This window comes from Oncorhynchus gorbuscha, linkage group LG18 (genome assembly GCF_021184085.1).
Source record: "Oncorhynchus gorbuscha isolate QuinsamMale2020 ecotype Even-year linkage group LG18, OgorEven_v1.0, whole genome shotgun sequence".
Classification (NCBI taxonomy): domain Eukaryota; kingdom Metazoa; phylum Chordata; class Actinopteri; order Salmoniformes; family Salmonidae; genus Oncorhynchus; species Oncorhynchus gorbuscha.
The window spans coordinates 51243035-51256534 of record NC_060190.1 but is presented as its reverse complement, the minus strand read 5'-3'; the positions used below and the strand labels follow the sequence as shown (position 1 = coordinate 51256534).

Below are 13500 nucleotides of genomic sequence, written 5' to 3'. Positions count from 1 at the left end.
TTCAACTGAGACTGCTCTTCTCTGTATTACGGAGGCGCTCGGCACTGCTAAAGCTAACTCTCTCTCCTCTGCTCTCATCCTTCTAGACCTATCGGCTGCCTTCGATACTGTGAACCATCAGATCCTCCTCTCCACCCTCTCCGAGTTGGGCATCTCCGGCGCGGCCCACGCTTGGATTGCGTCCTACCTGACAGGTCACTCCTACCAGGTGGCGTGGCGAGAATCTGTCTCCTCACCATGCGCTCTCACCACTGGTGTCCCCCAGGGCTCTGTTCTAGGCCCTCTCCTATTCTCGCTATACACCAAGTCACTTGGCTCTGTCATAACCTCACATGGTCTCTCCTATCATTGCTATGAAGACGACACACAATTAATCTTCTCCTTTCCCCCTTCTGATGACCAGGTGGCAAATCGCATCTCTGCATGTCTGGCAGACATATCAGTGTGGATGACGGATCACCACCTCAAGCTGAACCTCGGCAAGACGGAGCTGCTCTTCCTCCCGGGGAAGGACTGCCCGTTCCATGATCTCGCCATCACGGTTGACAACTCCATTGTGTCCTCCTCCCAGAGCACTAAGAACCTTGGCGTGATCCTGGACAACACCCTGTCGTTCTCAACTAACATCAAGGCGGTGGCCCGTTCCTGTAGGTTCATGCTCTACAACATCCGCAGAGTACGACCCTGCCTCACACAGGAAGCGGCGCAGGTCCTAATCCAGGCACTTGTCATCTCCCGTCTGGATTACTGCAACTCGCTGTTGGCTGGGCTCCCTGCCTGTGCCATTAAACCCCTACAACTCATCCAGAACGCCGCAGCCCGTCTGGTGTTCAACCTTCCCAAGTTCTCTCACGTCACCCCACTCCTCCGCTCTCTCCACTGGCTTCCAGTTGAAGCTCGCATCCGCTACAAGACCATGGTGCTTGCCTACGGAGCTGTGAGGGGAACGGCACCTCAGTACCTCCAGGCTCTGATCAGGCCCTACACCCAAACAAGGGCACTGCGTTCATCCACCTCTGGCCTGCTCGACTCCCTACCACTGAGGAAGTACAGTTCCCGCTCAGCCCAGTCAAAACTGTTCGCTGCTCTGGCCCCCCAATGGTGGAACAAACTCCCTCATGACGCCAGGACAGCGGAGTCAATCACCACCTTCCGGAGACACCTGAAACCCCACCTCTTTAAGGAATACCTAGGATAGGATAAGTAATCCTTCTCACCCCCCCCCCTTTAAGATTTAGATGCACTATTGTAAAGTGACTGTTCTACTGGATGTCATAGGTGAATGCACCAATTTGTAAGTCGCTCTGGATAAGAGCGTCTGCTAAATGACTTAAATGTAAATGTAAATTTTTTATGACTCGTTAATGTAAGCCAGCTAGCTAGCTAACAATCCACTTGGCGAGCTAGTTCCAGTTAGTTTTCTCATCATGAATGAAGCAGGTAGAGTAGCTACCTTGTGGTTTGATTAAGTTACATGACATTATTTTCTTGCAATATCAACACAATTTTGATTGGTGATTTATGCATTCACGGTTTGGAGTGGATCACAGATCAACACTGCCGCTACGTCAGGTCTGGACTGTGAGTGACTGCTGCTGATGACCCAATCTGCATTCATCGTCCATAACAAACAGGGTATTTGAGGGTGTGCAACTTTGTTAAATAAATAAATAAAAGTGCAAAAAATGGCCTATGTTTGCATCTTTACAGAAAACATGCATTGTGATTGGAGCTCTGGATTTGCAACACCTCATGTTTTAAACAGAAATAGCAGAGATGTGCTTAAGAAACAGTAGCAGGGGCTTTTCTGAGGTCCGGATTGGATGCATGTAGAAACTGGTCCATTAAGGAGAATATCCTAACTTTGTATTTGAAATTAAGGACATGCATATCTGGAACATGTCTACTCCTTCCAGTAGCAAGAAAAAGTATGTGAACCCTTTGGTATTAATTGGTTTTCTGCATAAGGTGGTCATACAATTTGATCTTCATCTAAGTCACAACAATAGACAAACACAGTCTGCTTAAACTAATAACACACAAGCAATTATATGTTTTCATGTCTTCATGAAACATTCACAGTGCAGGGTGGGAAAAGTATGTGAACCCTTGGATTTAATAACTGGTTGACCCTCTTTTGGCAGCAATAACTTCAACCAAATGTTTTCTGTTGTTGCGGATCAGACCTGCACAATGATCAGGAGGTATTTTGGACCATTCCTCTTTACAAAACTGTTTCAGTTCAACAATATTCTTGGGATGTCTGGTGTGAACTGTTCTTTTGAGGTATTGCCACAGCATCCCAATCAGGACAGTTGGAAGGAGGTTTTGAGGTTGGTGTGCTGTGCTGTGCCTTTTTTTCTCCACACGTATGTTCCTTTCAAACATCTCAACTATAGTTTAATCTGTTCATCGAATTTTTAGCCAGTAGCTCTGTGCAACATCCAGGTGCTCTTTTGCAAACTTCAGACATGCTGCAAAGTTTTTTTTGGACAGCAGTGGCTTCTTCCGTGGTGTCCTCCCATGAACACCATTCTTGTTTAGTGGTTTACGTACCGTAGACTCGTCACCAGAGTTGTTAGCATGTTCCAGAGATTTCTGTGAGTATTTAGCTGACACTCCAGGATTCTTCTTAACCTCATTAAGCATTCTGCACTGTGCTCTTGCAGTCATCTCTGCAGGACAGCCACTCCTAGGGAGAGTAGCAACAGTGCTGAACTTTTTTGTCTTATTTGTCTTACCGTGGACTGATGAACATCAAGGCTTTTAGAGATACTTTTGTAACCCATTCCAACTTTATGCAAGTCAACAATTCTTAATCTTAGGTCTTCTGAGATCTCTTTTGTTCGAGCCATGGTTCTCATCAGGCAATGCTTCTTGTGAATAGCAAACTCTAATTGTGAGTGTTTTAAAGGGCAAGTCAGCTCTAAATAACCTCTATCTCGTCTCATTGATTGGACTCCAGGCTAGCTGACTCCAACTAGCTTTTAGAGAAGTCATTAGCCTTGGGGTTCACATACGTTTTCCAACCTACACTGTGAATGTTTAAATTAAGTATTCAATATAGACAAGAACATACAATCATTTGTGTGTTATTAGTTTAAGCACACTATGTTTGTCTATTGTTGTGACTTAGATGAAGATCAGATCAAATATTCGGACCAATTTATGCAGAAATCCAGGTAATTCCAAAGGGTTCACATTCAGTCATTTTTCTTGCCACTGTATATGTAGTAAAATGTCAGATATCCGGAAATATAAAGCAAAAGATCTCCCCTGATATGAACCCTTTTCACCCAGTATTAAGGTTAGGAGTTAGGTTAGGATTAGGAGTTAGGGTTAAGGTTAGGAGTTGGATGTCATAAGGTGAATGCACCAATTTGTAAGTCGCTCTGGATAAGAGCGTCTGCTAAATGACTTAAATGTAATGATGTAAATGAGTTAGGTTAAAGGGTTAAGATTAGGGGAAGGGTTTGCTAACATGTATAGTTGTAAAGTTGCTCAAAAGTAGTAAGTATTTGAAAATGAGCTAATTAGCTAAAGTTGTTTTATATAACCATACCAAACATAATCCAAATGCATCTGTTTTATTATTAGTGTAATGTTTTAATGTTTATATTAGGCACAATAATAATCCCCCTGCACCAAACGCCTCCATTTTCCCATAAGAGCAATATCTGCTTGCAATACAATTGATCAACCGATAGAAGCTGTGCTAAGCCATGGTCTGTGCTGTGCTTGGAGATGCATACACTTCCCTGAGAGTTCAAAACTGATAAATAACAACATTTGCGGAGAAATGGCGCACGCAAGGTTAGAGTATGTTTGGTGCGCACGCACATTTAATAAACGTGACCCCTGCGCGGGCGCGAGGATGGCGGGATTTGAATGAGGATGGCCTTTTCATCTGAACGAGGCTGGCCTTTTCAACTGAATGAGGCTGGCTTTTTCAACTGTTGATGCGTGGCAATCACATTTGTGGTTAGCCTAGGCTATGCACAATTAATTGTTTGTGTAGCCTACCTAAACGCACTTTGAACATGAACCATTTGTTAACATGACACAAATACTATTCCTATAAAAATGATTTAAAAAATAATGATTTATGATTAATATTAGACCTATTATTAGGCTTGTTTTATACATAATATAGGCTACTGTTTTATGCATAGGTTAGTCCAACAATTTCAACATTTTATCATTTATAATTATTGCTTTAATACTAGGCCTAGCTATATTATCCTACTATGGTGATAATAAACCTTGTTATCATAATCCTAATTATCACTTCGAGGTATGCGTCGATATAATAATATAACTCATCTGAGATCCCATGTTAGTCAATCCGTGGCTCTAGTTTAGGGTAATTCTAAATTCGTGCCTGGAGGAAGGACGGTAATCAGTGTTGACTGTCGTTTATTTTCTAACAGACTGGAGCTTTCCTCAGACAAGCGTTTGAGGGGAGAGAGAGGAGGGACAGGCAAGAGGAGTGCGTGAAGTACGGACAAGTCTGATGACATCCAAAGTTTCAGCGCTGAATCATCTACAGCAGCAGACAACTCGTGAGTTTGGAAAGTTATAAAATCTTTTTTTTTTTTTTTTTTACTTTGTAAAGAGAGGATTGTAGCCTATGTCAAACATCTGTAAGGGCTGGGAAAGTTGAACCCGAGGCAAAGACTGTTCTGGAGACTGCCCGTAGAGCTCGAACCCACATTCACACTGACAGGCGGAGGAACTGGACAGACAGGAACTGGACAGACGGAGATAGAGTCCCCGAGGGGGGTTGGAAGGAGAGGAAAAACTTTTCGAAAAAATCCTAACAGTCCACTTCCTAATCAAGACATGTCCTGAAATTACGCATGAAGGAGTTTATGGAGACGAGAAGAAGAGTTGTGGTGACAACGAGAGGGGAAAGTTAAGAGGAGAGGAGAGCAGAAGAGTGGAGAGCACGGGAAAGTCAGACAGGAGAATCTCGTCTACCTGGGAAAGGGGTCAGAGAATGAATTAGCGAACAACGAGTTCCCTGTGTCGCAGCCAACCGTAAGGTAAGTGGTTTTGAGGAGTTCTACCCATGTTGTTGTCTAACTTGTCGCATTTTGCTTCAATATAAATCGGGTTTGAACAGGACCACAGGGTTGAGTCGGCTGGCTCGGGGTGAGCGTGCATGGACTCGTCAGGAGAAAGAAATCCGTCAGGCATGTAATGCAATGTAAATATAATGAGAACTATATGGACACTTCTCACCTGCAACCGATTTTTTTATTTCAGAATTGGTTCAGGTTGGGTTCAGGGTGGAACCAGTACCTCTTCTCCTTAAGCCCAGGTCAGGGTTAAGGTTAGGATCAGATGCCTTTAATTGTGATCAAGGATCAACACAGCAGTTTAGTTGAGGACTTTGCCAACTTCATAAAGTTTTCTAACATCCTTAAATGTAAAATAAAAGTAATTCAAAGTTTGATACCATTTTCATTTTATTAGCAGATCATCTTTGTATAGAGATGGCACATTTCAGACAGGATATTCTGACACATATTTTGACATACTATGCTACTGTAAGTGTTTAGTGTAGGCTACAGCCCGTTTAGATGACTAAAAGGGCCAAAAGTGTAGAAGCCCATTGAATTAAAGGTTAGCCAGTTATCTCGACCAGGGCAAAATAAATTCTAGCCCAGAAGGTTCTAGAATGCGTCCAGACAGTCATGAGAAGGAAGAAGTGGAGATGGGTTTTCTGAAATAAAATGAATCTCCCATGTGAGTGCAATACATGAAATATGAACATGTCAATGGCTGGCTGGTTGTGCTCCATACCGAGCTGTGACAGAGGCCTTGCAGTCCGTGTTGCTTGAGGAGCATAAGCACGCCAGAGCACAGCTGTACCACAGAGATGGTCACGCACATGCAGCTGAGCTGGTGCTCTCTAATCCCCCAATGTTGGCCAACTCCTGCATACTCTGTTAGGATTCTGGAACTTTCCTGAAACATTCGGAGGAAAGGGTCAATACACAGTGTATGGTAGTTTGATTTTATGATCCTTTTTCTGTTTCCATGCTGGAGTGCTCTGCTGATTGGGGTTCTAAGCATGGTCAATTCTCTCTCTCTCTCTCTCCCCCGCTCTCTCTCGTGTTGTCTGACAGGGTTCTCTGTGTATCTCCGTGTCTGTCAGGCTTGACACCTGTTCCCCCCACCCCCTAGTGTGCCACACCCATGGATGAGGAGAGGAGCCCCCCTGTCAGCTCACCTGAGCCCCCTGATGATAGGGACCCACATCCCCCCACTCTGTACCCCAACCCCTCCACGGACATCCCAGCCTCCACCCCTATTCCAACCCCCCCACACACCACAGGTGAGTGAACTGTTGTGGCATTGACAGTACTGAAGGTCTAGGGCATGTGTCAAACTCATTCCACATAGGGCCCAGTGTCTGCAGGTTTTGGCTCCACCCTTGTACTTGATGAATTAAGGTCACTAATTAGTAAGAAGCTCCCCTCAGCTGGTTGCCTAGGTCTTAACAGAAAGGAAAACCAAAAACAGGCAGACACTCGGCCCTCCCTGGAATGAGTTTGACATCCCTGGTTTAGGGGAATGTCATGATGCTAAGCTACGCTGCTTTATCAAGTGCCATCCTGTATGTAAGGAAAGGACAGAAAGGAAGGAGGCCCTATTCAAACACTATAAACATGTATCCTTCCTCTCCATCCCATCCTTGGAGTCTGAAAGAGGGGGAGAAGAGCTGTGTGTGTAGTGGGTTGGAACATGCCTGCCTCGGTGAACGGGAGAAGTGATTACCATCAACAGTGATTGTCTGGATGCTTTTGGAGTGTGTTTGTGTATGAGCTTAACTAAGATAGGGAGCAGAGCAGTGTGCACATGTGTATGTATGCTTGTGCATGTGTGTGTACGTGCATACATTCATTCATGTGTGAGAGAGAGACTGTACACACATGGAGTGTTGAAAGGGACCAGTATGTCTGTACAGTATGTCTGTATTGTGTGTGTGTGTGTGTTAAACAAGTCCTGAACGATGTGTTTGTTCTCCCAGTGGAGTAGACATAGTGAAAGTCTGTACAGTAGATCATAATGAAGACCAGATCTGTCCCTGTACTCTCTTCCTACCAGGACACCTAACTCAGCTCACTGTCAAAGCAACAGTATGAAGTACAGTAGGGATACTGTGTGTGTGCAGTGTAACAAAGAGCCTGAAGGAATGGCGACCTTTGGTGCTTGTAGGGACAGCTCTGGGCTTCATGCCCTCTTCTATCCCTCTTTTCGGTTTCCTGTTGAGGTTTGGAGTTGGGCAACAAAGAGCCAACATAAAGCCTGATTGGTCATAGTGAGATTTATTTGTGGAGAGATTTATTGATGGGTGTGAGGGAGGAGGTAGGCGTATGTGAATGATTCTGTGTTTTGATTGGCTACAAGTGTCTTCATCCCACCTTTGCTCTAACTCTATTGGCTGCTTGTTTCATCTCTATTTGCATCCTAAAGCTCCAGGAAGTCCTGGTAAGAGGACAGTGCTGTTTAAGATAGGATAGATGGAGGTGGGGTTAGGGAAGTGAACTGGGATGTCGAGTGATATGTTGCCATGGGAACAAGCCACAAAAATCCTCCATGGTGGGAGGAGTCTTCTATAGGGTCTGGACCCAGAACACTAGGATCTATATTCTAGAAGAATATAATAACATAGGAACATGTGGATGCATGTGTGTCTACTAGAGGTCGACCGATTAATCGGAATGGCCGATTAATTGGGGCCGATTTCAAGTTTTCATAACAATTGGAAATCTGTATTTTTGGGCGCCGATTTGCCATTTTTATTTTTTATACCTTTATTTAACTAGGCAAGTCAGTTAAGAACACATTCTTATTTTCAATGACGGCCTAAGAACGGTGGGTTAACTGCCTCGTTCAGGTGCAGAATGACAGACTTTCACCTTGTCAGCTCGGGGGATTCAATCTTGCAACCTTAGTTACCTAGTCCAATGCAATAACCACCTGCCTCTCTCTCATTGCACTCCACAAGGAGACTGCCTGTTACGCGAATGCAGTAAGCCAAGGTAAGTTGCTAGCTAGCATGAAAACTTATCTTATAAAAAACAATCAATCATAATCAGTAGTTAACTACACATGGTTGATGATATTACTAGATATTATCTAGCGTGTCCTGCATTGCATATAATCTGACTGAGCATACAAGCATACAAGTATCTAACTGAGCGGTGGTAGGCAGAAGCAGGCATGTAAACATTCATTCAAACAGCACTTTCGGGTGTTTTGCCAGCAGCTCTTCATTGTGCGTCAAGCATTGCGCTGTTTATGACTTCAAGCCTATCAACTCCCGAGATGAGGCTGGTGTAACCGAAGTGAAATGGCTAGCTAGTTAGCGCGCGCTAATAGCGTTTCAAACGTCACTCGCTCTGAGCCTTCTAGTAGTTGTTCCCCTTGCTCTGCATGGGTAACGCTGCTTCAATGGTGGCTGTTGTCATTGTGTTGCTGGTTCGAGCCCAGGGAGGAGCGAGGAAAGGGACTGAAGCTATACTGTTACACTGGCAATACTAAAGTGCCTATAAGAACATCCAATAGTCAAAGGTTAATGAAATACAAATGGTACAAAGGGAAATAGTCCTATATTTCCTATAATAATTACAACCTAAAACTTCTTACCTGGGAATATTGAAGACTCATGTTAAAAGGAACCACCAGCTTTCATATGTTCTCATGTTCTGAGCAAGGAACTTAAACGTTAGCTTTTTTTACATGGCACATATTGTACTTTTACTTTCTTCTCCAATACTTTGTTTTTGCATTATTTAAACCAAATTGAACATGTTTCATTATTTATTTGAGGCTAAATTGATTTTATTGATGTATTATATTAAGTTAAAATAAGTGTTCATTCAGTATTGTTGTAATTGTCATTCTTACAAATAAAATAAAAATATTGTCCAATTAATCGATATCTGCTTTTTTGGTCCTCCAGTAATCGTTATCGGCGTTGAAAAATCATAATCGGTCGACCTCTGAACTGTACTGCAGTTGACCTGCAGTTATTCTGCACTGTAACTGCAGTTACACTGCATAATTACTGCAGTAAAAAAATATTATATTTTGGACACAGTATTTTCAGCATACTGCAGTTATACTGCACTCTCACTTCAATCAAAGTCATGTACAGTGCATTCAGACCCATTGACTTTTTCCACATTTTGTTACGTTAAAGCCTTATTCTAAAATTGATTAAATTCTTTTTTTTCCCGCCCAACTTTTTATACATTTTGGAAATGTATAAAAAATAAAAATGGAAATATCACATTTACATAAGTATTCAGACCTTTTACTCAGTACTTTGTTGAAGCACCTTTGGAAGAGATTACAGCCTTGAGTCTTCTTGGGTATGACGCTACAAGCTTGGCACACCTGTATTTGGGGAGTTTCTCCCATTCTTCTCTGCAGATCCTCTCAAGCTCAGTCAGGTTAGAAGGGGAGCGTCGCTGCACAGTATATTTTCATGTCTCTCCCAGAGATGTTCAGTTGGGTTCAAGTCCGGGCTCTGGCTGGGCCACTCAAGGACATTCAGAGACTTGTCCCGAAGCCACTCCTGCGTTGTGTTGGCTGTGCACTTAGGGTCGTTGTCTTGTTGGAAGGTGAACCTTCACCTCAGTATGAGGTCCTGAGCACTTTGTAGCAGGTTTTCATCAAGGATCTCTCTGTACTTTGCTCTGTTCATCTTTCCCTCGATCCCGACTAGTCTTCCAGTCCCTGCCGCTGAAAAGCATTCCCACAGCATGATGCTGCACTGTAGGGATGGTGCCAGGTTTCCTCCACACTTGGCATTCAGGCCAAAGTGTTCAATCTTGGTTTCATCAGACCAGAGAATCTTGTTTCTCAGGGTCTGAGAGTCTTTAGGTGCCTTCTGGCAAACTCCAAGTGCGCTGTCGGGTGCCTTTTACTGAGGAGTGGCTTCCGTCTGGCCACTCTACCATAAAGGCCTGCTAGGTGGAGTGCTGCAGAGATGGTTGTCCTTCTGGAAGGTTCTCCCATCTCCACAGAGGAACTCTGGAGCTCTGTCAGAGTGACCATCAGGTTTTTGTTCACCTCCCTGACCAAGGCCCTTCTCCCCAGATTTCTCAGTTTGGCTGGGCGGCCAGCTCTAGGAAGAGTCTTGGTGGTTCCAAACATCTTCCATTTAAGAATGATGGAGGCCACTGTGTTCTTGGGGACCTTCAATGCTGAATACATTTTTTGGTACCCTTCCCCAGATCTATGCCTTGACACAATCCTGTCTTGGACAATTCCTTCGACCTCAGCTCAATTTCGAGTCTCATAGCAAAGGGTCTGAATACTTATGTAAATCAGGTATTTCTGTTGTAAATTTTTAATACATTTGCAAAAATGTCTAAAAACCTGTTTTTGCTTTGTCATTATGGGGCATTTGGTGTAGATTAATGAGGGAAAAATGTATTTAATCACTTTTAGAATTAGGCTGTAATGTAACAACATGTGGAAAAAGGAAAGGGGTCTGAATAGTTTCCGAATGCTCTGTATACCCCCCTCAACACACACAGACCTTTGAGGCTAACCATCATAAATGTAAGTAGGACATCAGATAATGAGTCATATTTTTTAAGGTAATACAGTTGTTGTTTTTAGTTTCAGTCTTCACAGATGTTGTCCCAACATGTACCCTTAACCACCTAAGAAGGGATGTAAAGGGGGTGAGTTGATTTGGGAGGATGGATATGAGTTTAAGTCGGTGAAGAAAAGGAAGGGATGGGAGGGCGGAATGAGGAATGGAATGAGAACTGGCTTCACTTCCATAGACGGCAACAAGGACTTGCTTTCATCACTTACCAGCTCCCCACACCCCACCAGCTCCCCACACCCCACCCCCACCTCTAAACTTCACCCTCCCAGAATCCCAGACCAGCACTGCACCCCGTGTGTATCAGACGAGGAGAATACACACACACACACACACACACACACACACACACACACACACACACACACACACACACACACACACACACACACACACACACACACACACACACACACACACAGGGCCCATTGATTTCTTCTAGCTGGGCTGGCACCACAGGGATGTGTGTTTGTGTGTGGAGAGTGGTACTGACTTATTTGGTCTATTTGTGCTGTGCTCTGCCCAGAAAATCTGCTACCACCCTGGTTCCATATGGCAATGTAACGGTCTATTCTTTCCTTCTACGGCATCTACCTTGAGGGCTGACAGCACAGGTGCCCTGTACAGCCTACTGCAGGGTTGCTGATTCAAGACTTGCTGTCCAGGCGTTGCCCTCTATCACTACATTCTCTGTCTCTGTCTCTGTCTCTGTCTCTGTCTCTGTCTCTCTCTTTCTCTCTCTTTCTCTCTCTCTCTCTCTCTGTCTCTCAGTCGGCTGTAAAGATGCAATCAGTGAGCTTGTTTACATGGGAGTATTTCTACCATCTAAATACCAACAAGTTTATCCCTTCTCCCTCTTCCCCCTCATGTTAGAGGCTGTGTGTGTTAGTGTGTGTTTTCTCTTAATGTTTGTTAGAGGCTGTGTGTAATTCGCTTTCTCTCACTGACGGAAATAAACGTGGTGCAGTTTGAGGCATTTTTACGACATAGTTGAACTATGAAAAAGCATGAGAGTTTGTTTTCCCAACCTCTCCAACTCTGACACACACTTGGCCCTCGCTGAGCTGGCCTAGTGTAGCTTCTCCTCTGCAGAGTGCAGGAAAGCAGCGATGCAGAGCTTGTGTTGCTGCTCAACCATAACGGGTCCTTGGAGTGTAGAGAATCTACTGAAGGCACAGAGCAACCCTGAGGTGGTGTGTCTAACGGTTGCATAGGAAATGTGGTTATAATGGAGACCTTTGAACCCTCGTTAGCAAAGATTCTCTGTTGATTCCGTTTACCGAACAGAGATGCGTGGTCTCTCAAACATGTGTTTGTGTGTGTTTCTACACATCAAAGAGAACCTGACCTGTCATGACCTCTGTGTGTGTTTAGATGCATGCCACAAAAGAGACGCTAACTAAACACTAGCTTGAATGTTTCCCAGAAGAAGAATCTCTGAGACAAAGTAACACAATTAAATTCCTCTTAGGCCTGTTAAACAGCAGACAGTTTCAGTCTTTAATGAGCTTACACTGCTTCATTCTCTCTAAGCAACAATAATCTGGCTTCCTGGACTCTATCCAGCACTCCCCTCAGAAAGCGCTTTTCTCTCAAGTGTGTCTTTGAGTCCTGGCTGGGTTTCAGGGCAGATTAGGCTGTGTGTGTGTGTGTGTGTGTGTGTGTGTGTGTGTGTGTGTGGGTTCATTGAGGAGATGCCACAGAGGACGTGAGTGTATCTCCATGACTAATTGTTTTCCTTTTTTGTCTTATTAATTTCTTAATTACAACACACACACATGCACACACTCTCTCTTAAGGATCCCTGAGGAATTATTGTGGGAATTGGTCTGTATTGTTTGACAGGGTGTGGGGTTGAATTTGTGTGTGTTTGGTTTTACTGTCCTTGTGGGGACCAGAAGACCTCATGAGGACAGTATAACAAGGACAAGTCAGACAAGTCGGAACATTTAGCCTATTATTATACGTTTACGGGTTTTGGTTTAGGGTTACAATTACAGTTAGAATTAGGGTTAGGGTTACAATTACAGTTAGAATTAGGGTTAGGGTTACAATTACAGTTAGAATTAGGGTTACAATTACAGTTAGAATTAGGGTTACAATTACAGTTAGAATTAGGGTTACAATTACAGTTAGAATTAGGGTTACAATTACAGTTAGAATTAGGGTTACAATTACAGTTAGAATTAGGGTTAGAGTTACAATTACAGTTAGAATTAAGGTTAGGGTTACAATTACAGTTAGAATTAGGGTTAGGGTTACAATTACAGTTAGAATTAGGGTTACAATTACAGTTAGAATTAGGGTTACAATTACAGTTAGAATTAGAGTTACAATTACAGTTAGAATTAGGGTTACAATTACAGTTAGAATTAGGGTTACAATTACAGTTAGAATTAGGGTTACAATTACAGTTAGAATTAGGGTTAGGGTTACAATTACAGTTAGAATTAGGGTTAGGGTTACAATTACAGTTAGAATTAGGGTTAGGGTTACAATTACAGTTAGAATTAGGGTTACAATTACAGTTAGAATTAGAGTTAGGGTTACAATTACAGTTAGAATTAGGGTTACAATTACAGTTAGAATTAGAGTTAGGGTTACAATTACAGTTAGAATTAGGGTTACAATTACAGTTAGAATTAGGGTTACAATTACAGTTAGAATTAGGGTTACAATTACAGTTAGAATTAGGGTTACAATTACAGTTAGAATTAGAGTTAGGGTTACAATTACAGTTAGAATTAGGGTTAGGGTTACAATTACAGTTAGAATTAGGGTTACAATTACAGTTAGAATTAGAGTTAGGGTTACAATTACAGTTAGAATTAGGGTTAGGGTTACAATTACAGTTAGAATTA

At 43.1% G+C, this 13500-nt stretch overlaps 1 protein-coding gene across 4 annotated transcripts in view; it reads left to right on the top strand.

Annotated features, from left to right (window-relative positions):
• The first annotated feature begins 4465 nt into the window (after positions 1-4465).
• Positions 4466-13500, top strand: part of LOC124004040 (myoD family inhibitor-like) — a 118990-nt gene continuing 109955 nt past the window's right edge. For 2 of the 4 annotated variants that reach the window (XM_046312783.1, XM_046312780.1), the window contains exons 1-2: positions 4466-5045; positions 6135-6343. In XM_046312783.1, coding sequence (XP_046168739.1) covers positions 6205-6343 — 139 coding nt within the window. In that variant the 5' untranslated portion in view covers positions 4466-5045; positions 6135-6204. The remainder of the gene's footprint in view (positions 5046-6134; positions 6344-13500) is intronic. The other 2 variants (XM_046312781.1, XM_046312782.1) reach the window with 2 other exon arrangements.